The sequence below is a fragment of the Ustilago hordei genome (assembly GCF_900519145.1).
Source record: "Ustilago hordei strain Uho2 genome assembly, contig: UHO2_contig_03, whole genome shotgun sequence".
Classification (NCBI taxonomy): domain Eukaryota; kingdom Fungi; phylum Basidiomycota; class Ustilaginomycetes; order Ustilaginales; family Ustilaginaceae; genus Ustilago; species Ustilago hordei.
In genome coordinates, this window is record NW_024545288.1 from 1303748 (window position 1) to 1330582 (window position 26835).

At 52.7% G+C, this 26835-nt stretch overlaps 10 protein-coding genes and 1 non-coding gene across 11 annotated transcripts; 6 read left to right on the forward strand and 5 right to left on the reverse strand.

The window, feature by feature from the left end:
- Positions 1-1773: 1773 nt before the first annotated feature.
- UHO2_02000 (uncharacterized protein) lies at positions 1774-2769 on the reverse strand (the record flags this gene model as incomplete). The annotated part of the gene is made up of 4 exons (XM_041559437.1): positions 1774-1854; positions 1912-2440; positions 2522-2553; positions 2626-2769. The coding sequence occupies 4 exons, from the start codon at positions 2767-2769 to the stop codon at positions 1774-1776; spliced, it is 786 nt and encodes a 261-aa protein (XP_041415371.1).
- A 1337-nt stretch (positions 2770-4106) lies between these two features.
- UHO2_02001 (uncharacterized protein) lies at positions 4107-5717 on the forward strand (the record flags this gene model as incomplete). Its single annotated transcript, XM_041559438.1, has 1 exon — positions 4107-5717. One exon carries the CDS (start codon positions 4107-4109, stop codon positions 5715-5717), a length of 1611 nt encoding a protein of 536 aa, XP_041415372.1.
- A 161-nt stretch (positions 5718-5878) lies between these two features.
- Positions 5879-6427, forward strand: UHO2_02002 (uncharacterized protein; the record flags this gene model as incomplete). Its single annotated transcript, XM_041559439.1, has 1 exon — positions 5879-6427. One exon carries the CDS (start codon positions 5879-5881, stop codon positions 6425-6427), a length of 549 nt encoding a protein of 182 aa, XP_041415373.1.
- Positions 6428-7854: 1427 nt separating this feature from the next.
- UHO2_02003 (uncharacterized protein) lies at positions 7855-8481 on the reverse strand (the record flags this gene model as incomplete). The annotated part of the gene is made up of 2 exons (XM_041559440.1): positions 7855-8247; positions 8356-8481. 2 exons carry the CDS (start codon positions 8479-8481, stop codon positions 7855-7857), a joined length of 519 nt encoding a protein of 172 aa, XP_041415374.1.
- A 396-nt stretch (positions 8482-8877) lies between these two features.
- Positions 8878-8992, reverse strand: UHO2_10245. The gene has a single exon (XR_005960753.1). It is a non-coding gene; the product is annotated as a ribosomal RNA (ribosomal RNA).
- A 475-nt stretch (positions 8993-9467) lies between these two features.
- Positions 9468-10131, forward strand: UHO2_02004 (putative PHO88 - involved in phosphate transport; the record flags this gene model as incomplete). Its single annotated transcript, XM_041559441.1, has 2 exons — positions 9468-9491; positions 9586-10131. 2 exons carry the CDS (start codon positions 9468-9470, stop codon positions 10129-10131), a joined length of 570 nt encoding a protein of 189 aa, XP_041415375.1.
- A 942-nt stretch (positions 10132-11073) lies between these two features.
- On the forward strand, positions 11074-12201 carry UHO2_02005 (uncharacterized protein; the record flags this gene model as incomplete). Its single annotated transcript, XM_041559442.1, has 2 exons — positions 11074-11212; positions 11327-12201. 2 exons carry the CDS (start codon positions 11074-11076, stop codon positions 12199-12201), a joined length of 1014 nt encoding a protein of 337 aa, XP_041415376.1.
- A 555-nt stretch (positions 12202-12756) lies between these two features.
- Positions 12757-17725, reverse strand: UHO2_02006 (uncharacterized protein; the record flags this gene model as incomplete). Its single annotated transcript, XM_041559443.1, has 2 exons — positions 12757-17177; positions 17644-17725. 2 exons carry the CDS (start codon positions 17723-17725, stop codon positions 12757-12759), a joined length of 4503 nt encoding a protein of 1500 aa, XP_041415377.1.
- Positions 17726-20013: 2288 nt separating this feature from the next.
- On the reverse strand, positions 20014-21426 carry UHO2_02007 (uncharacterized protein; the record flags this gene model as incomplete). The annotated part of the gene is made up of 1 exon (XM_041559444.1): positions 20014-21426. One exon carries the CDS (start codon positions 21424-21426, stop codon positions 20014-20016), a length of 1413 nt encoding a protein of 470 aa, XP_041415378.1.
- Positions 21427-21934: 508 nt separating this feature from the next.
- Positions 21935-24298, forward strand: UHO2_02008 (uncharacterized protein; the record flags this gene model as incomplete). The annotated part of the gene is made up of 1 exon (XM_041559445.1): positions 21935-24298. The coding sequence occupies one exon, from the start codon at positions 21935-21937 to the stop codon at positions 24296-24298; it is 2364 nt and encodes a 787-aa protein (XP_041415379.1).
- Positions 24299-25519: 1221 nt separating this feature from the next.
- On the forward strand, positions 25520-26776 carry UHO2_02009 (putative POT1 - acetyl-CoA C-acyltransferase, peroxisomal; the record flags this gene model as incomplete). The annotated part of the gene is made up of 1 exon (XM_041559446.1): positions 25520-26776. The coding sequence occupies one exon, from the start codon at positions 25520-25522 to the stop codon at positions 26774-26776; it is 1257 nt and encodes a 418-aa protein (XP_041415380.1).
- Positions 26777-26835: the final 59 nt, after the last annotated feature.

A 26835-nucleotide genomic window follows, 5' to 3' on the forward strand; every position in this document is an offset into this window, starting at 1 on the left:
TTGAGTCATGGCAATGTAGTCCACAGTAGTCCTCTCATGATGTTGAGACAATGCAGTAGTGTCTTCCTCATTGTGCCCAGTGGATCTGAACAGCACCTGGAACAAACCCTCTCGAAGATCATGTGCAGCAGAACTTCGAAGTCTTGACACTGCATACTGTGACATTCCTTGTGTTGCAGTGGCAAGATCCAGTTCGTATTCCTGCTGATTTGTGCATCTTGTCCTCCTGAGCTCTTGTGTATCACTGGCATCAAGTTGGAGGCTTTGAACAACCTCACTCACCTCATCCTCAGAGAAAGAGGGCAACAGCAGGTCAGCAATATCAGCAGGACAGTCATATTGACTTGCAAAGGTGTGGGCAACAATGCAGGCTTGGATCGTCTCAGCAGCAGTGATGCAGTCCTTGAAATGGTAGATGTTACCACAATAGCCTGTAAGGCACTGGAAGTGGTTCTTCAGGTATGCAATGGCATGTTTGACTTGTACTTGGACTCGAGAGAGCATGTAGTTGAAGTGTCGAAGGTCTCGACTCTTGTCAGCAGCAATGTGAGAGAATGGTCCAACTGTGAAGGCAGAATGGCCATATCCACCATCAACCCAGATGAACTCACCTTTGTCAAGGTACAGGTGAGGCTTCTTCAGGATGTTGCTGCCTGAGGCCCAAACCTTCAAATCCTGAACACTGCCAGGCTGTCCAACAACTGATTCAACAATCCGCAGTGAGTGTGGCAGGATCACCAGTGCTACATTTATGCTGTGGAAGCCTTTGTAGCAGAAGTGCTCTCGACTGAGCACTCCTGGCTTCCAGGCAAGAGGGATGTGTGTGCCATCCACCACAAGCCAGCCCTTACCCCACTCTTCAACCCCAGTAGTATTGTGCACCCAGGCAGAAGCATGTTGTCTCTCTCCCTCTGAAGCAAACTGCATGACCTTGTTGTTTAGCTCGAGGAGGCCAGTGACTGTGTGATTGGTGTATCCAACAATGCTCCCAACACTGCAACCACATTGCAAAGCAGCATCACATTCACCACCTCCATTTCCAGAATGGCCGAGTCTGTACAGAGCCACTGAAAGAATCTCTTGCACTTTGTTGAGAGACATCACACCTGAGCTGCTGTAGTTCCACTGGAAAGCCTCTGTTTGCTGGAGTCAGATGGCGAGATTGTTGAATGCTTCAGGCGACATACAAACAAGTCCATGATACATCCTATGATTGCTTGATTCATACCTGTTGAGAAGGTGGATAAGCTTATCAGCACAGCCAAGAGGAGTGCAACATGTGATTGTGTACCTTTGCTTGCATATGAAAGTGTACAAGCAGACAAGGTGTTGTGAGAGCAGAATTGGGTTGCCATCGTCATCCAAGTTGTCGATGTCAGTGCTGCAGGAGTGCTGCACTCTGTTGGTGTTTTGGATGACCTCTGCAGTTATAGAGAGCTTGAGAGTGCAGACAATGTCATTGAGAATTACTTGCTAGTTGCTGTAGTGCACCATGGCTGGAAGGAGGAAGGGAGTTGGAGAGGGAGCATGGAGAGGGGGGATGGAGAGGGGGGATGGAGAGGGGGGATGGCAGCAAGAGCAATGCCAAAAGGTTGCAGAGTGGAGTGGTGGTAGTAATGGAAGAGGTGTGAGAGTGAAAATTTTTGTTTAAATGCTTTTGAGCTCATTATGTGACTGTGCTGCACATCATTTTTATTCACCTCATACTTGCACTCTACAGAAAAACACTCAGAAATGACTTTGCATTGAGACCAGATGATAGTACATGTAATGCTACAAGACAGGAAGATTGAATGAAGAGTCCATGTTGTTGTTGTTGCTGGTGTTCTGACAAGCATCCTGTTTGATGCTGGCCTGAGAAGCAAGGAGGTGCACCATCTCCATCACCATTTCATGATCACACACACAAACACGTTCATCACACTCTTTCTCCTCCCTCTCGTGATGCAGGCGCATCTCCTTGTGCTTGGTACACTCAGCCTCCAGTATTTTCTCATGTCTGGTGTGTTCCTGTTCAAGCTGCAGGCAGATCTGAAGGGTATCAATGGAAGAATGATAGAAAGCTTCAGCAAGTGTGTCGCGCTTGTGATCAAGGGCACCTTGCTTGCACTTGGTGCTGGGAGAGAGCTGGGCTGAAGATTGAGAAGAGGTGGAATCAGAGACATCCAAACTGCCAGCAGTGGAGGAAGGTGGTCGAGCCTGCAAAGGTGGAGGCAAAGGTGTGTTAAAGATGTCATCATCACCAGCACCAGCAAAGGATGCACCAGAAGTGGATGCAACAGCAGCCAGGGGGTTGGTGGGTTCGATCAAGTCGAGAATAGGAGGCAAACCACAGCTGTGAGCGCTGTGATCGTACAGCTCGCTGCCACAAATATCCATGGGTATGTCAGGTGAGCCATTCGAAGGCATGTCAGGCTCGTCATTGCTGGTGAAGTCAAGACTGGGAGTTGTGATAAGTGCTGTGGGATCAGCATTGAATCAGCCATTCATCATCTCATGCATCCTTTCAAACCAAGCATACTTTGTTGACAGGGCAATGTGAGATACGTAGGACTGTTTAAAATTGAAAGTATGAATCAGCATCCAAGCATACTATTGCAAGCAACGAAGATCACCAAAACTTACCGGGTTGGATGCATCCATGTCCTCCAGCAGTGTACCAGCTCCAGTGGGTGAAAGCTTCTTCTTCTCCCTGTAGTATGTCTCTAGCAGCCACCTCAGCTTGGACTTCATGCAATTGGGATTGACAGATGTGCCTGGGAAAATCATCTTGGAGATATCCTGAAAAATGGGATGTTTGCAAAGTTTGAGGGCTGGATCACTCTCAGCCGATTCTCGAGATGGCAGCAGAGTGCACTGGTAGGAGTTATGATGTAGAGGATCATGACAAGGTGAAGAACATTGGCACCTGACCATGTCAAGTTCTTCTTGCCTGTGGCAGATCTAGAGGCTCGAGTTGGACAGGAAGTGTGGATGTCAGGAGCACTTGTAGAACCAGATTGAGACAGTGCAGGCATGCTTTTGGTCTGAGTTGCAGAGCTTGTAGGTGTAGTGGACTGGCATAACAACTCTGCAGAGATGTCACCAGAATCATCAGTGGAGGAGGTCATGTTGAATGAGTGCAAGGAAGAGGGAGTGAGCAAAAGTGCGATGAGAGTGAGGAAAGGAGAGAAGATGTGGAGTGATAAAAAAAAACCATGTTTTCACAAATGTGCCTCCTGAGCTGCATTTTTGAAAATGCGGTTTTTTTTTTCCCTTTGCAGAGCTTATGTAAGCTTTTGCGTTTTTTTGAAAAATGCACTCTTGAAAAAACCCGGGTTTTTAAAAATGCAAAAACTTTGATACCCCCTTTAGGGAATGTGGCAAGAGCCTAGTGCTCTCTGTGAGATATATATACATGTGAGTGGCACATGCCAAAGGTGGGAGTACTCCTACTTAATGATCTACCATGACAACTGACCTAAACATGTTGCACTCGATCGTGACAACGAGCGGGACTGTGTTGCACCCGATTCTCTGTTCCCGATCAGGCCATTCCTCATCTGATCCCTTTTGTGTCTGCTTACGTCAACCAATGTCATCTCGTCGGATCGTCCATCTCAATAGTGTTGTGCTGTGCTAATTTCTACGATTAGCACCGACGTCGCCTTTTTCTACTGCGTGTGATTTCAGTGTGGAGTTTTATGCAACCGAGTTTTGTGCCTCGCACGCAAGTCACACTTGTGAAATGTGTGCTTTTTGATTCGACTCAGCCGTTTGAAGAGGATGTCAAAACCTCATCAACCTTCGCTAACAACCACCATCTCGCTGCGGAACATCGTTTGCCATCTTCCTCATTTGGCAACTCAGCCTCGGTTGATCAGCTCAGCTCAGCTCAACCAGGTTTCGGCCGTTGAAGTGGCAAGACGAGGTTGCACTGGACCCTTCCGTACCTCCGCAACAGCGACAGTAGCTCATTTCGACACAGGACAAAGAGGTGCACCCATTCGAGCAAGCCCGACTCAGCTTTCAGCACACCACCTTCCCATTCTTGACTCCTCAGCACAGCATACTCGACGACAGCGGAAGCAAAGCAATCTTTGTTCGCTTGCGGAATATCAGCAAAGATGACAGCGGGTTCATCTTCCAGAACGGCCGGAGGCGTCTTCGGCATGTTTGGCGCAGCCGCACAACATCTTAACGCTCAGGATCAAAACAGCAATGCTTTCGCCTCCAGCTCTGGCGCTTCCATCTGGGACGAGCCCGGCCGAACCATGGATCTCGTCTTTATCATGGACGCAACAGGCTCTATGGGCAGCTACATCAACTCGGCCACCAAAAACATCGAGACCATCTGCGAGAACATCATTCACTCCGAACAGCTCAGCGGTCCAGGTGCACTCCGTATCGGTCTCATCGCCTACCGCGATCACCCACCGCAGGATCACACCTACATTGTCAAAAACTTTGGATTCCACAACAAGGTCGAAAACGTCAAAGAAGCTCTGAAGACTTTGTATGCTTCGGGAGGAGGAGACGGGCCTGAAGCGGTCACAGCGGCGATGAAGGCTGCGCTTGATCTTGATTGGCGCCCGCATGCGACCAAGTTGGCGGTGTTGATTGCTGATGCTCCGCCACATGGGATTGGCGAGTATGGCGATGGATTCCACGATGGGTCGCCCGATGGCGAGGACCCGCTACGACTTGCAAGACAGTACGCCAAAGTAGGTATCCCACTCTTCATGATTGCATGCGAACCAGCATTGTCGGGCTACCAGCATGCTGCCGACTTTTACCAAGGACTTGTCCGGATCACGGGTGCTATGCTCGTTCCCCTCACCACCGCCAGTTTGCTCAGCCACGTCATCTTGGGCATTGCAGGAGAAGCGATGGATCTGGAGAGGTTACATCGTGAGATTGGCGATGCTATCGCAGAACGCATTCAGTCGCTCAGCTTGGAAGGCGGACAGAACAACCCCATGGATGACGTAGCTCGAGAACTGCACGAGCGTTTACTGCTGCGCAACGAAAACACAAAACAGCTCTACATCGAAAGCATCTACCGAGACACCGAAGAGTCTCGTCACAACATTCAAGTTTGGGCCACTGCACCGGATCTTGCTACCGCCAAGCCCAACATTAAGCGTGTTGCTGGATCGAGGCTTAGTGATAAGTATTTGCAGACTAGGAGGGCTACTTCGTCGTATAAGCCCTACGTGCCTTTCCCTAAGCCACCTGGCGGAAGTAGCAGTGCGGGTGCGTTTGGTGGATCTACATCAACATCTAGCTTGTCACCGAACCCAGCTGGGAGCAGAAAAGTAGTGACCGAATTCAGCGCATTCAGCGCCTCACCCGGGATGAGTTTCCAACACACCGGTTCACCTCCTTCCACCTCCACCCCCACTTTTGGTAGTGGATCGAACAGCGTTTCTCCACGGATCCATAACGGTGAATTCGGATCCAAAGGCCCTGAAGGGTTCGCATACCGCAGTCGAGACGCAGTAATGATGGACGATGACGACGATGATGATGCCCTACGACTTGACAACGAGAGGGTGGTGGAAGAAGAGGCGAAAGATTCGAAAGCATTGCCGGTGGCAGTAAGTGCAGATGGAGTAATCGAAGTACAAGGGGAGGACGGACAGACGTTGGCGTATCGACAAGGAGCGATTTCGTTGGATCAGGTGAGGAGGTTGGCTATGCAATCTGCGCATCGTGGTGGGTTGGCTTCCGAATGAGCACATGAGCATCAGCAAATAGTAAGCCTGTAGCACAGCAGCGCAATGGCATCAGTCACACACGCTTTGTGATGTTGAAGAGGATTTGTGGGGATTACGATAGTAACGTATAAAGAACCCAACTTGTGAGGGATTGAATTGTCCATCCCGCCCCCAGAATCATGGGTGGCCAGTACCAGCGCTTGCTCCTTCCTCCACCTCGCTTGCCGTCGCCTAATGATGAAGGGAGGATAGTGCCTAGAGCAACACCAGCGTTCAAACTAGCAAGAAAAGTGCGAATGACCCAGACTATCCATCCTCTTTGCAGCCCCCCTGCTCCTGCTCCTTCTACTGCGTTTCTTATTTGGGAGGTGGAGGGACGAGGGAATTTTGTACTCCACAAAAGAACGAAGGTGAGGAGTATTAGGGGTGAGAGTTGGGATAGCAGGATGGCTTTACTTGGTAGTAAAGGGTCGGTGAACTCGTTCCTTTCCACTACTTGTTTCTTATGGCTTTGTGCGGGTGTGGAGGTGGTGTTTGCCGGTGTCGACGATGCTTCTGCATTCTTTTCTGTGACCTTGTGCCGGACGGATGAACGCTGTTGTCGTAAGAGCGTACGAACAGCCACCCAGCTCGAAACGCCGACGCACAAATGCAAAGCTAGACCTTCTACCAAAGTCACCGCCAGTACGTTCAAATACGAGACTAGCGTCGGTAGCATCTCTCCGTGACCTCCAGCCTCTTTCCCATCCCCCAGCAACTTTGCGAAAAAGGGTGTTGAGCTACAAACAGAACCGATAGCCGTGCCTATCACTCCACTCTCATAACTCCAGCTCGTACCCGTATTACTAGCTTGAGGAGTGAAGAGCGAAGGGAAGAATATTCCTGCTTGCATTGGCATTCTCTCCCCTAACCACCGTGCAACCTTTCCCGATATTCTCCCTCTTCCCATTCCTCCCGTCTCAACGCCATTGAAAGGTGGTTGGACGCAAAGATAGAACCATCTTACGTAGGCATCGACAAGACTTAACGCTAGAAATCTTCGCGCTACTACTCCCAGCTCGCACCTTCCCTCGCTTCCAGCCCCTACTCCTGTTTTCCGAGCGGAAAGAGTAGAGGGGGGAGAGGGGAAAAAGATGCTGGATCGATTGAACAGCAAATGTCGATAAGCCTGTGGTTTAGCCAAAAGAAGGTCGATGATTACGATCGTTAGATCATGTTCCAAGTACCCGTCTGCAAATACTACTCCGCCTGAATAAGAGGTGGTGCAGGTGGGACAAGGGGAGAGAACAATATGTTCTTTTCCATATCGCATGTACAGAGAGTTGAGCGGTTGCGAGCAGTGGGTACAGATTGGCATCTTGGCGAACCTTCGTGCAAGCACAGAGGGAAAGGTAGAAAGGTAGAAAAATTGCGGGCGCTAGCGTAAGCGCGAGACTACAGAGGTCGTCATGCGTCGAAGCGAGGGCTGGTCATCGTGAAGATGATAGCGAGGGAGAGAAAGAGAGAATTGATGTGAGGTGTGGATAACGCATTTTAGGGCCGTGAGCTCCACTTTTCAGGCTGCTTCACGGAGGCTTTTCGGCGGCACGGCAAATGTCGCAACCTCGAGACACTGCTTGCGAACAGAAGATACGACTTAGAAAGCTCTGTTGATGTTCTCACAGACGAAAGCTTTCCACAGGCTGTCGAGGGAATGCATAATTAACATTTCGCAGTTTTACAAACAGCACAGAGGAGACAGAAGAGACAGAACACACATTGATTCAGATCAGAGCAGTTGGTACGAGCGAGAGGTGCGTTGTGGTTCGAAGGATGCACTAGCTGGACATAGAGCTGAGATCTTTTTGGGTTCGATGAGATCGATACAAGGGCCACTGAGGATAGCCCGACAGACTGGCCGTCTTGTTACCCGAAGGTGAAGCCAGGGATGAGAATGATGTTACAAGTGTGAGAAGCAAGGCGCCAAATAGTTTGGCGAGGTGTGAAACAGCAGAGCAATCGTACAGAAAGGATCGGATTGCTATCCACAAGTCATGGCTGAAAGGCCGGAAGACGGTGCTGCGTGAAGTGTAGGAAGATGCACTAAGGACAACGTATTAAGTAGGTGTAAGGTGGATCCTGCATGAAAGCTGCTCTGCGTTCTGCTGGGGTCGGCTTAGAAACCAGGAGGACGCAATCCCTGAGGAGCACCGGCCTGTTGAACCTGACCCTGACCCTGAGTGGGTGTAGCAGGAGCCATCATATGCTGTGCGCCCTGCTGTTGAGCCATGATCTCCTTCTCCTGTGCAGCGATCCTCGATTCGTCCTCTACAGCCAATGCGAATGGCAAACCAACCAAGAGCGCAGACGTGGTCACAACCCAAACGAGTTTACCTGCGAGAAGAGAGCCGGTGAAAGCGTATGATGTGGTAGTGTTGAAGGTGGATGCGATCGAACGACGTGTGCTAGGCGGGATGATATCGCGGAGTGCGGAAATGCGTTCCCAGAGAGTCTCTTGTTTGAGAGCTAGGCCTCGTTCGGATACGTCTGATTGGTCGGAGAAGTCGGACTGTCAGAAGCAAACAAGAGGGAGAGAGACAGAGATGGAAAGGTGAGATTGTTAGCATGAAGAGCTTGGTGAAAAGAAGCGATGAGGTGAGCAAGGTGGCAGACTTACCTCGGCATCGGAATCTTGCTCCTCCTCCCAGTCATCGTCGTCAGCTGCAGCAGCGGCGGCGGCAGCATCCGACTTTTGCTGCTGTCGGAGGATCTCCTCATCGAGGACTTCTTCCAAGCGAACCATATTGATGTATTGCTAAAGGTGTAGGTGTAGTATGTGGTTGGTCGACGGTTGATTTGACTTGGAACAGATGGACTGTCGTTCGTTGCGTGTGCTGGTGGTGTCGGGAGGAAGATGTGAAGGGTGAAGAGGCGACGGATGTGTGAGTTTGATGTTGGCAGCACAAAAAAAGTGGAGAGATGACGAGAATTTCAAAAAAGAGAGCCGGAATCCAACGGTTTGCCTTGCTGCTGAGATAGCATCATCATCTCTCTCTCTCTCTCTCTCTCCGTCTTCCGGGCGAGTTGTGACAGAATTGGCTTTTACTGCTGCTCAGTCTCGAAAATTTTGTCCCGACTTTCCCGTGTGAGTAAACGCAGCCTAACAGAAACAAAAGAAAAAGAAAAAGAAAAAGAAAAAGAACTGCAGCACCTAGGATTCCCGCGTGGTCCCCCACCGCAGTACTGACTAGGCGATACCTTGCTTAACTTCGCAGATCGGACGGGATGCGGTGCTTTCAAGGTTCTATGGCCGCAGATGTTAAATTAGCTTAAACAACTATATATATAGATACAGCATTGATCTTGTCAACGCAATATCTCATAGCTCGACAAGCTGTGTGTTCCCTTTGAACAAGTTTGGATCATCAGTAGCGTTCGTCCGAGAAGATGGCAGACTGAACATGGCAGCAGCAGCAGTGGCGGTTGGCGGTGGGTGGTAACGAGGGCGGCGCGCTGCACGTCGTGCGCTGAGTTGTGTTGGGCAAATCCGCTACCGCATATGGGAAGGAGCACAATTGCACACAGCCAATCCAATCTCAGCGACTTCTCCCGGCCAACTTCCAACTTGTCACGCACACACTGTCCGCGCGCCCGCCACACAACGCTTTGTTTGCAATTCTTCTCGTTCCTACCTTTTTCTCTTCTCCACACGCAACACCTTGCATCTTTACCACCACACACATCCTCCCTTCGCATCTCGCTCCCGTCTAACGGCGTACATCTTTCATCATGAGCGGAGCTATCGGAAACATGGTAAGCATCCCAGGCACATCTAAACATTCCTTCTCCCGAACGAAGCTTTTCACTGACTCCGTTCTCCTCATTCCTCCTTCTTTTCTCTGCACAGGCCTTCATGTTCGGCGCCATGCAGGTCGCCAAGCGAATCCCTTTCGACGATAAGCCAGAGTACATCACATACGCACGTGCTGGTTACGTCGCTGTCCAACTCCTCTGCTTGGCCGTCTACTACTACTGCTCCATCCGAGTTAAAAAAGCCAACGACCTTACCGTCATCAAGTACGTCAACGCCAAGAACCCCATGTCGCAGGAACCTGGCGAGCTCGTCACCACCACCAGCCGTGACTACGACCTTGCCGAAATCTCCAAATCCACTCGCGGTATCTTGATGGGTTGCGCTATGGTCGGATTCATGCATCTCTACATGGGATACACCAACCCTCTTGTCATCCAGTCGATTCTGCCATTGAAGAACGCACTGGAATCCAACATGGCCAAGATCTGGGTCTGGGGCCAGCCTGCTACGGGCGACTTGAAGCGTCCTTTCAAGGCTCCCCCTGGTTTATTCGGTGCTGCTGGACAGGCTGGTCCTCAGACCGACAAAGCTGCGATTAAGCAGGCTGAGAAGGCTGGCTCTGGTAAGAAGGACGAGTAAGCGTGCCGATATCCCTGCTCGCTCGCTCAACATGCAGCGATGCCAATGCACAGCATCGCTGCCTCCTCGCTTGATCACATCACTTTGATGCTTTGCATTCGGTTCCTACGTTAAAACCACTCGACGCACCATAGTCGATTCGAGCTTATCCATCTCATGTATATACATCTTCAGACAAGTTTTGTCGAAACACAGCTTCCCAAATTGTAACAACCTGCCTTCGAATCAATCCTGACTCGCCGTCTTGGGTGTATTCGCTCTTGTGTACAAAGGCAGTAGCTAGAAGCTCATCTTGAAACAGCCTACTGGCGTACTGAGCTGGAAAATACAGTGACCATGGCACCAACCATCAGATCTAAAGTCTCAGACATCACAATAGTGTCCATCGGAAGATAGATCGGGTTGAACTCGAGAAAAGTGGACTACGCGTAGGCCAACAACTAACACGCAGTCTCAAAATCCCGCGATCCGCAATCTTGTGGTAAAATTCCAACATCACTCACTCACTCACTCACTCACTCACTTGGTCGCAAATTCACTCCTCCTTCGCACTTCTGTTCCACACTTTATCATCCGCTCAGCCTTTCGTTGTTGGCTAGCGAGCACCACCGCACCGCCGCTACAAAACACACACGCACAGTCTCGGAAGACTTGTTTCCTAGTTGCGCCTTTTGCAATTCGCTTCCGCTCCGACTTGCGAGACGTTGGACAACTTCATTGCATCCTCGTCCCTCCCGCTCTCACAGCATCGACTTTCCGCACAGCATCCTCACAATACCCGCTAGCATTCCCGCCACATCACCAAGGTAGCCGCACCTAGGTCCTCTCCTGCTTGATCGCTTCGGCCGCAACCTCACCGCACACGAGCACTGTCCGCATCCAGCCAAATCTTGACCAACGGCAACTCAACCCAGCATGTTGGGAACGAATAAAGACATAGCCATGAACAATCCTGTTCGACCCAGAGATGATACACTTGACGACGGCGGTATAGCCTATGCTCTAGGAGACCAGATCGAAGAAGACGACGAGGAAGAAGAGCAAGATGTTAACGTTGGAACTTATGAAGATGAGATTTATGGCAAGCTTCTTCCCCTATCCCTCCATCTGCAGCCTTGCCATCGTAGCAATACGCACTTTCCACTTTCAGACTACTAACCTCACTTTTTCCCTTCCCATCTTTGGCACGCTATAGAATCAGAATCACCATCAGAAAGCGGCACCGAATCTCTCACCTGGATTTCCTGGTTCTGCTCTCTCCCCGGCCACGAATATTTCGCCGAAGTAGGAGAGGATTTCATCGAAGACGATTTCAACCTTACCGGTCTCAACGCTCTCGTTCCATTCTACAAAGAAGCACTCGAAATGATCCTCGACGTGGAACCACCCGAGGAAGACTCGCTTAAAATCCCCGATGTTTCCATCGTCGAATCTTCCGCCGAACTCTTATACGGCTTGATTCACCAACGATACATTTTGACAAGGCATGGAATGCAACAGATGGTAGACAAGTATGAAGCAGGACATTTCGGATATTGTCCCCGCGTCTTCTGTCATTCCCATCCCGTACTGCCTTGCGGAAGGAGCGATTTGCCCGGGTTGGATACGGTCAAGTTGTTCTGTCCCAATTGTATCGATAATTATAGTCCTCCTAGTAGTAGGTTTCATGGTGTGGATGGAGCATTTTTTGGTACAACCTTCCCTCATTTGTTGTATCAGTGTTATAGAGATTTGTTCCCGAGTATCATTGCTCCCAAACATGGCAACGATGCAGCGGTTGCCGCAAGTGGCGGACTGCAGTACAATGCCAACCCTACTACGCACGATGATGTGGCAGAGCGAGAAAAGAAGGACTCCTCGACACCACCCGAATCAGCAGCAGGTAGCACAGCAGATACGCTGGTTCATAGAACTATTCAACCCGAACAACTAGGAAAGCGCATACCATATTGCAGGATCTATACTCCTAAAATTTACGGCTTCAAGGTCTCGGAATACGCTAAAACCGGTCCAAGAATGAAGTGGATGCGTATGAGACCGAGTTCTCTTGAGGAGTTAGATCGCATCTAGTCTCGCATGCCCCTTAGTGTATCTTGCTTCGCTGTTCTTGTTGGTCAATCGTAATCTTTGTTCTTACGTCTCCTTTTGGGCTGTGGAATAGAATGTGCGATATATGTGCGTGTCTGAGGAGCGAATGTGGTACTTGCCAGGTTGATCCCCAAGGCGACCCTGAGAGCCGAGAAAACGACACGAGTTGCGAAACTTGCCTCGATCGCTTCACTTCAATATCGCCTCCTTCAACGTCCTTTTCAGGATGTCGTCTGTGGTTCGGATTCAATCTTCCGTTGAATCGGCTAGCTCGCGTAGTGAACGAGCACAACGACAACCATCACATTAATATCGCGACACTCCAGCAAACAAGATGGTTGAAGGCCAAAAGGATAGCCGAGTTCGCAATGTATTTTTGGAGATGTGAAAAAGAAAAAGAAAAAAGAAAAAAAAAAAAAACCTGAGAAGCTGACAAAGCACGAGACTATGTACAGAGAGAAACGAAATGCGAACAAGACCTGTTTGTGTGTATGTGAAAGTGGAGAATGGTGGTGGTGGTGAGGAGGTCGCCTACACTCAACCCTGCTGCGTCTGTGGCGAAGCTCGAGTTGCAAGATGAGGTGAGCCAGCATTGGCCCCTGCTGCAGCGGCGGCAGCTGCGTTCTGAAGCTGCTGCTGTTGTGCTGCGTGCAAGTTCAAGTTGGCTTGGACGGGCGAGGCGTGGTACGAGACGGGAGATTGCTGCGCCATCATCTTGGCATTGGCTGCGTTGGTGGCAGCAGCAATCGCAGCGCGGTTGGCAGCCGAGATCTGCGGCGATGGCGAGTTGGTGGCGTTGGTGGTAGCCGACGTACCGTTCTGCACCGGAGAGCTTCCAGCCATAGCACCGTTGATACCGTTGGCAGCGAAACGTGGCGAGCCTGCGGTGGAGGCACGCGACATAGCAGGCGATCCTTGGTTCGAAGCGTTGCCGTTGCCCTGAGCTTGTTGAGCCGCCGCCTGCTGCTGCTGTTGAACTTGCTGCAGCTGTGCCTGCTGTTGCGAGTTGAACGCCTTCTGAGCAGCCTGTTGGGCAATCTGCAGAGCCCTGTTAGGCGGTAGACGAAGATTGAGGTTGGCGTTCTGTGCAAGGGCAGCCTTCATGGCCATCAGCTGGGCCGCCGTTGCCTTGCCCGCCTGCGCTTGCGGCAGCATCTGAGCCTGCTGTTGCAGGGCCTGGAACTGCTGAAGGTTGACTGCTCCGCTCTGCATCTGCGCGGCTGCTAAGCTCAAGTTGAGATTGAGCTGACCGGCCTGCTGCGCTTGTTGTTGCTGCTGTTGAGCCTGATGTTGTTGCACTAACCCTGCTTGCATGATGGGCGAAGGATTGGTTCGAGCAGTGTTTTGACCGTTAGTTGCTGCTGCTGCTGAAACAGGCGATGCCGACGTTCTTGCGTGCTGTTGAGGCTGTGAGCTTACCCTTGCGTGTTGCATTGGCGGACTGCCAGCATTTCCATTCATATTGAGACTCAGGTTCATGCCAAAAGGCTGAGCGTTGGGCACAGCAAAGGCTGCAGCTTGCATGGGTGACGAGTGCGCCATGCTCTGCGCTGGCATCGACCTTGCCAAATGCTGCTGTGCCTGTTGCATCTGAGCTTGAACGGAGGTGGCATCGAACGGCATCGATTGACCAAGCAGGTGCGTCTGACCCTGAGCGGCAGCCGCGGCCATTTGCATTTGCAGTTGCATCTGCAACTGAATTGGCATCTGCATCTGCATTTGCACAGGCAAGCCGATCTGCTGCTGCTGAGGTTGCTGCTGTGCATTAGTAACACCGCTCATTCGTTGTTGTTGCTGCTGCTGTTGCTGAGCTACTGCTTGTTGAGCAGCCTGCAACTGCTGCTGCGCCGCAGCAAAAGCGGCCAATTGTGCCTGTTGGGTATTGTTGTGCGAAAGCGACATGATCTGGCTGCCAAACGGCTGCGGCAACTGCTGCGCTGTGACGTTTTGAGCCTGCTGTTGCTGCTGAGCTTGTTGATGCGACTGCACCGGCGATTGCTGAGGCATTTGTTGAGACTTTTGATGCTGCTGTTGCTGTTTTTGTTGTTGCTGCAGTAGCGCCGCTTGCTGAGCCTGTGCCTGTGCCTGAGCCTGTGCCTGAGCAGCCGCTGCTGCCGCCTGAGCCTGGGCCTGAGCCTGAGCCTGAGCTGCAGCAGCTTGCTGCTGCTGCTGTTGCTGTTGCTGTTGCAATATTGCCAGCTGGAGCTGCTGCTGCTGAGCCTGCAGTTGCTGAGCTTGCAACGCGCTCTGGGAGCCGCCTCCACCAGTGGCCGCTGCAGTGCGAGCTGCCGAAGGCATCGGCAAGGTTGCAGCGTTGGGAATGCCTGGCAGTGTTCCAGTGGGGGCGGCCACAGTGACAGCTGCAGCTTTAGAGGATGCAGCAACTGCGTTTGCCACCGCGGACGATGTGCTGGAAGCTGGTTGCTCGACATAGCCCGCCGGCTTGGGTGAAGGTGCTTCCGCCGCCGCTTGTGCCTGCTGAAGGTTAGTGAGGTCCGTCGACAGCTTGAGCAGGTCGGCCTCTTCCAGCAAAGTCATCCTGTAACGCATGAATCTCTGGTCGAAATCGTCCAGCACAGCCTCGTCGTCATCCTCCATGCCTCCGAGTGCAGTAAGACCCAGCCCGGCAAAGCGACCAGACTCGTCATCGTATCTCCAGCGCTCTTCCATCCTGGTCCATCGCTGAAGCTCGCGCTCAGGATCCGAAAACTTGCTGTCCGACTCGTCACTATCGCTGGCGTCTCGCTGCTCTTCGCGTTCTTCTTTGTCGTGCTCCTCGTCGAGTCCAAGCATGTCGATGTCCCCAACCTCGGTAGCTTGTGTACTGACCACACCGACAGAGGTGCCGCTGAGTCGGGAGCGGTCGCTCGAGTCCGATGATGTGCTCGAAGCATCCGAATGTTGCGACCCGGACACCTCATCCTGCGAGTTGGAGGGTGTCGGGCCAGCGAAAGGACCACTACGGGCAAAGGGGCCTCCGAATGCATCGTTGCCCTGGTTGAGGAGCGACTGCACGGAGGGATGCGTTGTCGAGGCGAGGAGTTGAGGATGAGCATCTGGCGAAAAGGCAAAGGGACCCGTCAAGGTCTTCTTGCTTGAGGCAAGAGAGCTGGTTGAAGCCACGTCAGGAAGCGTCGAAATTGAATCCAGCTCTGTTGGGCAGAACTCGTGCGATTCGACGACGCCTGGCAGCTGAGACCTAGGACGGCCATAACGAGGCCAGTCAGTGAGGCTAGTGGGAACTGGGCTAGGAATGGGAAGACGACGGTCCAAGAAGACTCGGCCACCACGTCCAACACGTCTACGAAACGAAGGCGGTCGACCGGCCCGAGTGGAGAGTGGCGAGAAGGGAAGAGGGTCTTCGGATGACTCGGCGTGGATGGGTCGAAAGGCTCGCAAAGGTGCTGGTGCTGGGATGGGCTGAAAGGCGGCATCGCTGCCTTCTTCCCAACCGAGATCAGCGTCGGCTTTGCGGAGACACTCGCGCTCGATGTAAGCCTGGACGGCATGCACACGTTCGAGGATCGCCGAACCCATGCCCGACACACCGGCAGCCGAAGCAGCGGCGCCAGAAGCAGCACCCTCGCCTTCGCCAGCGCGCGACCTGCGTCCAGCCAGCTTGATCGTCGTTGCCGCTTCGTCTGTCTTGCGCTTCTTCTTCGCTGACCCTGAAGCCGAGTGTGTCTGATCCCTGCGCTCTCCGGAAATGAGCTCTTCGTCTTCCAATCCTTGCTGTGGGCCGACAATGCCCCACTGGCGCTTGATGTCCATAAGATCCTTGATATTCTCCCAACACTTGCGACTCTGCCGTAACGAAGCTCGCTTGGTCTTTTCGCGTTGAGCCACAAGCTCGGTCAGTGCAACAGCGTGCTCGAGCTCAGCGCGAAGGCGGATCATCTTCTCGATGTGGAGGGCATCCGTCTTTCGCGTCTTGCGGATCTGTTTGACTTCACGTCGACGAAAACAGACGTATGGGTCATTGTCGTTGGTCTCATCAAAGTTGAGATAGGGAGTGACGGTTCGACCCTCGCGATCCTCGCGGCGGCTCTTCCAGTGAGGGTAGACAATGCCAGCCAGGTTTTTAAGGTCGGCAAGATTCTTGTAGGGATTCAATGGCGACCACTCTGTCGAGGAGGCGGAGCGAGACGCGGCTGCACCGGCGATCGAGGGACGACGTGCTTGAGCACCGGCTGTCGTGTTTGACGGACCAGCAGCAGAAACGGTCTTCTCCCAGCTGAGTGGTGGCAAGTCGGGCTGGGCGAGTGCGGATATAGATGAGTTTGGCTCGAAATAGGCAAGTAGCTCTTCGCTCGTTGGGATTTTGGTCACATCAAGATGCAGGAAAGGAACTTGCTCGGACGTGACTTGCTCGAAAACAGTCATGATCATCTCGAATTGATCCTCGGACATTTGGCGATAGCTGGCCTGGTTCTCTGCAATGAGCTTCTCAATGGCCTCCTTGCGGAGCTTCTCCTTTGCCTTGCCTTTTCCTCCACTTCCGGCCAGAGGCCCTGTCTTTGCGCTGCGGATAGCAGCAGTCAGATCCTCTTGTGCCTTTGCATTACGGGTTTCGAGCCAGTCTTGGTCATCTTCGTCCATGTTGTAGCTGGGCCCCTTGATGCAATCCTCGACTGGGTCAGAGTAGCGGATGTAGGTGACTGGATCCGAGTAGACACCTGGTGGATAGAGCTGCGCGAATTCAGCATTGGAGAGCGTCCCATGTGCGTCAGGCACAGGAATGCTGTAGGCGGCTTTCGCCGTTTCCGCTGCTGCATTTCCCTCTGATGTCGCTAGCTGATTCGATGATAACGCGGCTTGCAAATGGTGTTCCGAGATTTCGCTTGCATCAACACCCAAGTTGGAGTCTTGAGCATGCTCCTGTCCTTCAAACTCGGGCTCCGGCCCAGCCACCACTGAAGTAGCGGCGTTGAGCAGATGCGAGCCACGTTGAACGCATACTGTGGTGTTGAAGCAGATGTTGAATCAGTTGGCATGTCGGGGAGCCGAAGGCAAGAATGGATGATGGGAATGGTGATGGCGACGATGGTGGTGATCATGGCGACGATGGGGTGGAACGTGAAGATGGGGTGTGGAGAGAGAAAAGTGCGACGATGATGAGAAAGGTGTGACAAGCAACGTGGCGTGAGTAGGGGCGATTAAGGTTGAGCGGTTGCGAAAATTTGAGTGATACCATCAGGTCGGATTAATACGAGCAATGCGATGATCGCGACGAGAGAGATTTAGAACGCCGTAAAGGTGCAAAAACGTGGTTGTCGCGCGTTGCAGTGTCGAGTCGGATTGAAATTGCACGAAATTATGAGCAAGGAGAAGGCAGAGTTGGAAATCGGGAAAATTGTCAGTACACGTCGGAGACAGGAGTAGAGACACGAGATCGCCATTTGAAAAGCTGTGATGAGAACTTACGCTTCTGCCTGTATGAAAGCTTCTTGTTCCTGACTCTGCTGGACGTAGTCGCAGCAGGGACAGGAGCTGCGCCTCTCGCCATGCCGGAGGTTGACGAGTTAGATCGTTGCCAACGCGCCCATCCAAGTTATGAGAAGGGGCTACCGGGGGGGACAACGACGACGACGAAAGCGATACCGAAGATGAGGACAACGAACGACCAAGCACTACACAGATGCACAGGAGGAAGGAGACTAGATCCGCTCCGAAGACTGTGTGTGAAGAGTGAGCGTGGGTAAGGGAAGATCGCGCTCTAAGAAGTGATGATGAAGGAGCGATGATGTTGATGGCGAGGGCAAACTTTGAACGACAATAACGAACAAAGCGTTGAGTTTGCTTGTGTGTGTATGAGGTGGAACGGACAGCGTAAGACGATTTTGGGGGTATGAGGGCCAAACGTAAGAGCCTGCTATTGTACAAGGAACCGAAATGCAGCACTGATCGTTCTCGACGACGACAACGACGAAGAACCAAAAGAAGAATATTAAAGGATCACGAAAGGAAAGGTGTGAGGCCTATGATGAGATAGATGGTCAAGGGCTCTGTGACACGAAAAATATCGAGTCAAGATGACCGTGACGGGGAGGGATGAAAGGAAAGAAATTCAAAGGGTGACCAGTGAAGGAGCCCGATGAGGAATGGGTATGATGAGGAGGAACAGGATGACGGGGCGGATGGGGGATGAAGAGAAGGTGGATGCGTGGATGAGAAAGGTGTCCGAGATTGGAATGGACAGCACAAGGTAGGGCAATCCAAAGGGAGTTGAGAGGGATGAGGAGGAGGTCGAGAGAAGATGGGGGAAATCAAAAGATTGAAACAGGAGGACAAGAAATGAGGGCAATTTCGATTCGAAATTGCGGTGTCAAGAGGTGAGAATGCGTTTGAGGGGCAATCTCAAGATTTGAGAAGAGGATGAAATCAGTTGAGCGGCGACGAAGAGGACGCGCGCAACAGAGACACGACGGATGGCAGGCGATGGTAAGGGAAAGTGGAACAGATACGAGTGCACGCTTGCTTGAGCTGATGGTAGCTGAGCGACGCGTTTTGGCAGGAGAATTCAAATTGGGGGGGAAATGGGAAATTATCAGCCAACGTGCAGAGTGGACAGAGAGAGACAGAGAGACAGAGCCAGAGAGAAACGAATGCGAGTCAGACGCGCGGTCAGGACACGAAAAAGAAAAGAGAGCGAGAGCAGCAAGAGGTGTGATATGAGATGAGTCGAGTCGGGACAAAGCACAGCCACGGCAAGACAGGCAGGGGAGGGAGGCGAGGGAAAAATTGTTGCAAAATTGCAAAAGCACCGAAGACCAGCTTTGAGGAGGAGCAGAACAGCACAGATTGATCAGCGCAGGAAAATGCAGCTAGATCCAATTTAATCTCTGGAACGCGTCTGCCTGGCTGAGCAGCAGCAGCTGCTGCCTGTGTGTTTGTCCGTTTTTCGTGACTCCTTTTTGTTTTCCTCGGCTGCTTGTAAATCAGTATAAAAACTGGCGCTCCATCGTCAATGGCAAAGCTCCGGACCAGTACCACAAGAATGCAGCTCAGCAGAAAGTGTTCGAGCGAGGGCAAGACGAAAAGAGATATTGGCCGCTTCCTCGGTGCGACTGCGCTTTCCCGCAGCCGGGCCACATCTCACTAAGCTGAGGTTTACTGTGACCTTTGCTTTGGCTGAGCAGCCGTTATTGTGCTGCCTCCGCCTTCAGACATGACTTGCTTGGCCGCCCTCGCTCCTTCGTACTGGCTGAAATGCTGCCTCCAATTTCAACTTGATCCGAGATGAAGATATGTTGAACACTCTGAGCGGTCAAATTTGGCGAAAGTCTGCGAGAAAGATTGTGAAGAAGGCTAGCGATTCTGATAGTGTGTCTGCTGATGGTGAAAAAATTTGATCTCCTCGCCCAGTTGTGAGCGCTTCCACAGCAGAGTATCAAGAGTCGCCGGAAGCCCAAGATTGCCCTTCTCGTCGCCAGCTGAGTCCAAATTGGCCAGAATTTGCTTCGTGCGCGAAGGCGAGACGCTGCGGATTTTTCCAGAAAAGTATTTGTTTGATCGGAGACTTGCTCACACCGCCGTGTCGAGTCCCAGATCGGGAGATATCAAAAGTCGATCGGCGAGATATGAACTTGTGTTCCGCTGAAGGCCATGTTAAAAAGTTGGCTAAGCTTCGCAGTACAGCTCGCCTGTTGGGCTGATTTGGTTTGCGAACCTTGATCCTGAACAGATGGGGATTGTATGCTCCGACAGGATTCGTCTCGTATAAGGGTATCGTGAGGTTGTGCTTTGTGTGATGCTGTGCGAAAACATAGAGTGGAAAAGCCAGACCGGTGCGAATCATGTTCGCTTCTTCTTTGATGGAGGCTTGCGACGCCCATTGTAGTTAGAGCGATGACTCGCTTGCGATTCGGAAAACTTGCGCTTGGCATACGAGGCAGCATCGGCATCGCGGATAAGCTCCTCGACCACAGTTCGACCTCTCTCCTGGCGAGACATGACTGCCTTGGGCTCGAGTGGCGATGCAATGATCTTACCCAGCTGAGCAAATTTAGGCATTGCCTGGTTCTTGGCCGACGAACGGTAGAAGCGCTTCGGGTCGAGTGCGTTTCGTAGACGCAAGGCCTGCACCTCGCGACGCAGCTGTTCGGCTGATGCAAGTCGAGCATCGCCACCAGTAGCTTTCGAGTGACCCTTGTCAGCTGTGGACTGCTTCTTGAGTGCAGCAAGACGCGATGCAGATGCTCCGAACTCGGGCATATCGAACCAGCTGGATCCTGTAGAGGTCTGCACTGTGCGAGCGTGCTTTGACTTCTTCTTCTCTGATGCAAGAGCTCCCTGATCGAGGGCTTCGATCTGCTTGTCAAGCTTGTCTTTGCTGGAGCCTTGACCCTTAGAGGCGGCTGGCTGCGTCTTGGCGACTTGATGCTTGGCTTTGACTACTAGAGGTATGGCCTTGCTCGGCCGCTTGGAGCTCTGCAATCCGTCTGTGAGAGCATCGAATGAGATGACATCCTGGTTGTCTTCGAAGCGACTCTGATCTGCAGGCGCAGGAGCGCGGCTCTTGTACGCTTGTTGCGAAGCTTTCAACAATGCGTCCAAGTGCGTAGCCGGATCATCTTCTTGCTCATCTTCTGATGAGGATTCCGAGCTGGAGTCGTCCGAATCGCTGCTGGCGCCTGAGTCCGAGTCGCTCTCGGAGCTCGAGCTGGAACTTGAGCTTGGTGCACCCTCATCACTTTCCGCTTCTGTTGCTGCGAGACTTGCAGAAGTGTAAGTAGCCTCCTCAAAGATAGGCGCAAGCTGAGGTTCTGGGCTGGCATTCCCCTCATCGTTGTTGGTGTATGCAGAGTCTAATCGGACACTGTTAGATTGTGCGACCTCCTTCTCTGAGTCTGGCATCTCGGAGACATCTCTGTTTAATGGGGAAGAAGAGTGTTCGTCAATGGCAGACAAACTCTCTGGATCTACTGAACGCGAGCGAGAGCGTGTCGAACGCCGTGATGGCTGCAGTGAAGCGGTCGCGGCAGCTACCTTCTTCCTTGGTGACGACCGGGCAGACTTTGACGGAGATGAAGTCTGGGAAGATTGCAATGCTTTTGATGCCGCAGCGCTGGTCAATGCGCTTGCAGTGTCAAAGAATGGTGAAGCACTGCGAAGACGAGCGCCTCGCATAGGCTGAAAGCGGGTCTTGGAAGGACTTTCGTCCCGCTTGCTCGGAGAGCTCTGTCGACCTGTTCGTGTGGAAGGCATGATGACGAGCCTCGATGTTTGGAAGCCGTGTGAAAGTCGGCTCTAGGTACGACGTAAACTCACGGCGGAAAGGATGATCGCGAAAGGGAAGGAGACGTGAGGGTCGAGCGAGCTGGGCAATAGCTGTGATACTTTATCGACTCTCGAATTTTTCGAAGCAGATGCTGGACCCTCGCTTTTGTGTTGCGCTTCTTCCTGCAAGAGGCAAATTTGAGCTTCCTGGCCGACAGAAAAATTCTCGCTGCAGCTCAAAGCAACTCCACTTCGTTCTTGGTCCGCAATGATCATGACTAATGCTTAGATTTCACGCTCTGCCTGTCTGCAAACTCTTGAAGAAGCGCTCATCCTTGAAATTTCTAAAATGTGAACAATTTTGACAGGAGCAGCAGCAAGCAGCGTTCACGCGAAAAGGGTCTGATGGTCCTCCAAGGAAAGCTCAGTCGAGACTACTGTTCTTCCGCTCTTCTTCATCATCTCAACACTTCACAGCACAGTTACCAACACAAGCATGGCTGGACGTCGAGGCTCAAGCCGAAGACGTAGCGGCGGCGATCCTTCCAGCTCGCTCAGCCGCTCAGCTGGCTTGGACGACATCCCCAAAGATGACGAAGATCATTTCGAGACCAGCCGTGACCAGATCCTTCTGGACGGCTTCGATCGCAACAACGCCTCGGACGATGACATGGATGTCGGTCTCAACAACCGAGAAGTCCTAGGCGTGGAGGAAGCTCCTTCTGACGAAGATGTGGACTCTGACCTGGACGATGCCGAGGAGGACGGCGAAAAGGATGACGATGCAGGCGCCTACGAAGATGATGACGGCTACTCTCCTGGACAAGGCCGTGAGGCTAAGAAGGCCAACATGGTTATATCCTCGGACGATGATGACGACCTCGATGATGATGCAGAGGACGACGACGATGAGGATGGCCCGCAGCTGCACGAGAACGACCGCGGATGGGGCACCAACAAGCGAGCTTACTACAACACCAATGACCTCGACGCAATGGACTCGGATTCCGAAATTGACGAGGAACAGGCACGCCAGCTCGAACTTAAGGAGGTCAAGCGCCTGCAGAAGAAGAGCCGTAGTGCCATGGACGACTCAGACTTTGGTCTTGGTGGCGATGACGCTGACAGCGAATTGGCAAAGTCGGCCAAGGATGCCGGGAGGGAACAGAGGAGACGTGAACTTGATGGTGGGGACGATACTGCGGCTAAGACAACAGCAGTTTCACCGAAGAAGTTACAGCCTGCGACTAACGGCGTCAGCGCTCAGCCCACTGATGAGTCCACGCGTCGAGCTCTACTCGCAAAGCTTCAACAGACGAGCCCAGAAGCTGTGGCGCTGGCCGGTGAATACGCCGACATGCTGGAGGAGTTTGGTCGAGTCGACCGTCTTCTCAAGAAGATGATGGCTGAGCAACCCAACCATGCCAGTCTTGAGGTGATGCACGTTCACTACCAGACCCTCGCGACCTACATCACTACTATGACGTTCTACTTTCACCTCCGTGCCTCCCCCGAGTTCGTCAATGATCCCGCCAAGCTCCGTACACATCCCGTCATGCAGCGCATGATGCGCTTCAAGCAAGGTCTCAGCGTAATGGAGGATCTTGGATTCGCTTTCGACCCGCAGCGTATGCCTGGCTCCAACGGTGGATTGTCTTCCGACGAGATGGATGAGATGCACATGCTCAGTCAAGGGAGCGAAGGCGAAGACGATGATCTTGGAGACCTCGACGACGACGAGCTCGCAGATCTCATGGCGGATGCCGATGCCGGAAAGGAGAATGCCGCTCCGGTCAAGAGCAAGAAGAGCGCAAAGAAGGCCAAGAAGCAGGCTCTGCGTGATGCTGAGGACGATGTTGAGTACATCGGTGAGGATCTGGCTTCAGAGCCCGAGCAGAAAAAGGAGAAGAAGAAGGCGGACAAGAGCAAGAAGAAGGAAGGCAAGGCTAAGAAAGCAGGGCCCATCGCACCACTTGCAGCTGGGTTGGCCGACCTGGATGACGAACCAAAGCTGCAAGTGCAGCTGAAGAAGAAGGGCAACGCCAATGGGTCTGCGCCCAGCAACCCTTTCGCTGTCTCAGCAAACGAGAGCCACTTTGAAGATGCCACATTTGGCGAGCTCTCCGGACTCTCTTCCATCGACTCGGCAGAACGTGCAGCCAGGAAGCGTTCGTTGCAATTCCATGCCTCGGCGATCGAGAGCAAGGCCCTGCAGCGATCAAAGGCCGCAAAGGAGCGTCAATCAGGCGATGCCGATATCCCCTACCGCGATCGCGAACGCAGTCGAGCCGGTGTCGAGGCAACCAAAGCAGCTCGAGAAGCCAGGCTACAGCAACAGCTCAACGGAGGCATGGGCAAGGACGTTGCTCTGGATGGCGAAGATGGATGGGGCGAAGCAGACGAGAAGGACTGGCGCGACGTTATGGGTCAGCCCATTGCTTCCTCGTCGTCCCCCTCTCGCCGTGGCGGTGATAATGGCGACGACGACGACGACGATGCAGCCGACTACTATGACCTCGTCACCTCATCTCGCAAGCGTGCTCGAGCCGAGGCCAAAGCGGAGTACGACGAGACACGCAATGCGGAACGCTTTTCCCTCATGGAGGACGAGGAGCTGGAAGATGGCCAACACCGTGGTATTACACGCCAGATCGAGAAGAACAAGGGTCTTACACCACACCGTCCCAAGATATCGCGCAACCCACGTGTCAAGAAGCGTCTCAAGTACGAAAAGGCCAAGAAGAAGCTCGGCTCTCGCCAAGCTGTCTTCAAAGGTGGTCAGGCTACATTACAGGGAGGATATGGAGGAGAAGCATCTGGTATCTCGACTCATTTGGTCAAGTCTCGCAAGCTTGGTTGAGCGTAGGCTTTGTGCAGCCTTTGCTGTCATTTTTTGCAGTCCTTTATTGTGCTATTATTTTGCACTACATCTTTTTTTCTGTCAATCAAAAAATGTCTTGGTTCAGCTGAGCCTAATTTGTGCGAGTAAATCCGGACATGGAGGGAAGCAAAGCGTTCTTGACGAAGCCGAGGAGCTGACATGGGGGATTATGTCAGCTTCGGTCACAGCATGACAGGTGAATGCTACGCGCTCATCTCGGGCAAAATTCGTGGACAGCTTAGCCGCGCTTCTGAATCAGTTGAAGATACGTCGGTATTTCTAAAGGTCGACATGTTAGATCAGAGTATTCAAAATCGGGAGACCAGAAAGACATCAAGCGCCAAGGAAGATCAGGTAGATGCAAAGCTTGTGTTAGGCTGAGTTGATACTTGAATAGCCGGTGTCCGTCCATCCTGTAAGCTTCCCCCACTTCTCTATACGTCCGCCTACAGGAGTGGAAGCGCCAGCGACGTCCATAGGCGCTACAGTCCAACATATACACCTACAATGCTTTCAAGCGGACGAGAGAACCTGGTCGGGGCGAGCATGTAGTGTGTATCAGGGTCGAGTGAAAGCGGCTTCTTGACTGTGTGAGACCCGCACGAGAGGATTCAACCGCGAGGGCAATATTCGGGCGAAAACACGCACAGCAGAGGCTCACATACGCGCGACAAGACTGCACTTCGGTAAAGACGGCTAACATGGATCAGGGCCGACGACACACTCTCAACCCTCTTCAATGCCTGTAAAGATTGTGACTGACTGCATACGCTATTCGAGGGTCTGAGATACCGACAAGCCTTGCCAAGGGGCTCGAGGGGGCTCTAGCTAGCTAGTGAGAAGACGAGGAGGTTTCGGGACAGACGTGGCTGGGGATGGCTGCAAATTTCAGCGGCAGGCAGCTATGCAGAAGAGAGGTGGAGAACGACAGCGAACCGGTGGAGCGGCAATTTGACAGACCGGAGCTGAGCGCTCAGAGTGTCCGAACCCATCGAACCCTGACTTCTTTCGCAGCTTACTTTCCCCACACAGCCCTTGCCGTAGTGGGTTCGACTCTGCTGCGCTCTCAATCTTCTTCCGGCTTCGTATACAAATACACAGACCCCTCGACCGACTGTGCCGAAACTATCTTTCCCACGTCCACCATCTCTATCCGCACCTCCATCTCCCCCTTGATCTTGGCATTCCTTCACATTCAAAATGGCTCAGCGAATCACTCAGCTCGCCTCCCACCTTGACCCTCGCTCGTGGTCGGGCAAGGGCCTCCACGCCCACCAGGCCAAGAACGACTCGGACGTCGTCATTGTCGCTGCTGGCCGTACACCTTTCACCAAGGCCTACAAGGGTTCTATGAAGGACTCCAAGTTTGACCTTCTCTGCTACGAGTTCTTCAAGTCCCTCCTTGCTTCCTCCGCCGTCGACCCGAAGCTCATCCAGGATGTCGTCGTCGGTAACGTCCACAACGACGAGGCTCCTTACTACGTCCGAGCAGCCGCTCTTGCTGCTGGCATCCCCAACACCACTCCTGCTATCGTTGTCAACCGATTCTGCTCTTCCGGTCTCATGGCCATCCGTGCCATTGCCAACGGTATTCAGGCTGGCGAGATCGAGTGCGGTCTCGCATGCGGTATTGAGCACATGTCCACCCAGCCCAAGCGACCCACCGTCATTTCTGAAGAGCTCAGCAAGTTGAGCCAAGAGGCTGACGACTGCAAGATGCCCATGGGTTGGACTTCCGAGAATGTGGCAAAGGACTTCAACATCCCGCGTGCCAAGATGGACGAGTTCGCTGCTCGATCCCACCAGCGTGCAGTTCAAGCGCAATCTCAGGGCAAGTTCGACGCTGAGATCTTCCCCATCTCCGTCCCCACTGTCTCTAAGGATGGTGCTCGTCAAAACGCCATCATCTCCGCCGACGAGGGTCCTCGTCCCGGTACCACCGCCGAATCGCTCGGCAAGATCAAGTCCGCTTTCCCCCAGTGGGCTCCCAGCAACACTACCGGCGGTAACGCTTCCCAGATCACCGACGGCGCTGCAGGTGTCATCTTGATGCGTCGTTCACTCGCCAACAAGCTCGGCCTCAAGGTTCTCGGCAAGTACGTCTCGTGCGCCGTCACCGGTCTCGAGCCCCGCATCATGGGTGTCGGACCCAGCAGTGCTATCCCCGCGGTCCTTGAACAGACCGGTGTCAAGCAGGAGGAGGTTGATCTTTTCGAGATCAATGAGGCATTCGCTAGCATGTACGTCTACTGTGTCGAGAAGCTCGGTTTGGACCCAGAGAAGGTCAACGTCAACGGTGGTGCTTGTGCCCTTGGTCACCCATTGGGTGCTACCGGTGCCAGGTTGGTAGTCACAGCATTGAAGGAGTTGGAGAGGAGGAATCAGAAGGTCGCTGTCGTTTCCATGTGCATTGGTCTCGGAATGGGGGCTGCCGGTTTGATTCTCAGGGAGGATTGAAGTGCTTCTTTCTCATGTATCTATATTTGATGGCAATGCCCTGATTTGACCTGTCTTCT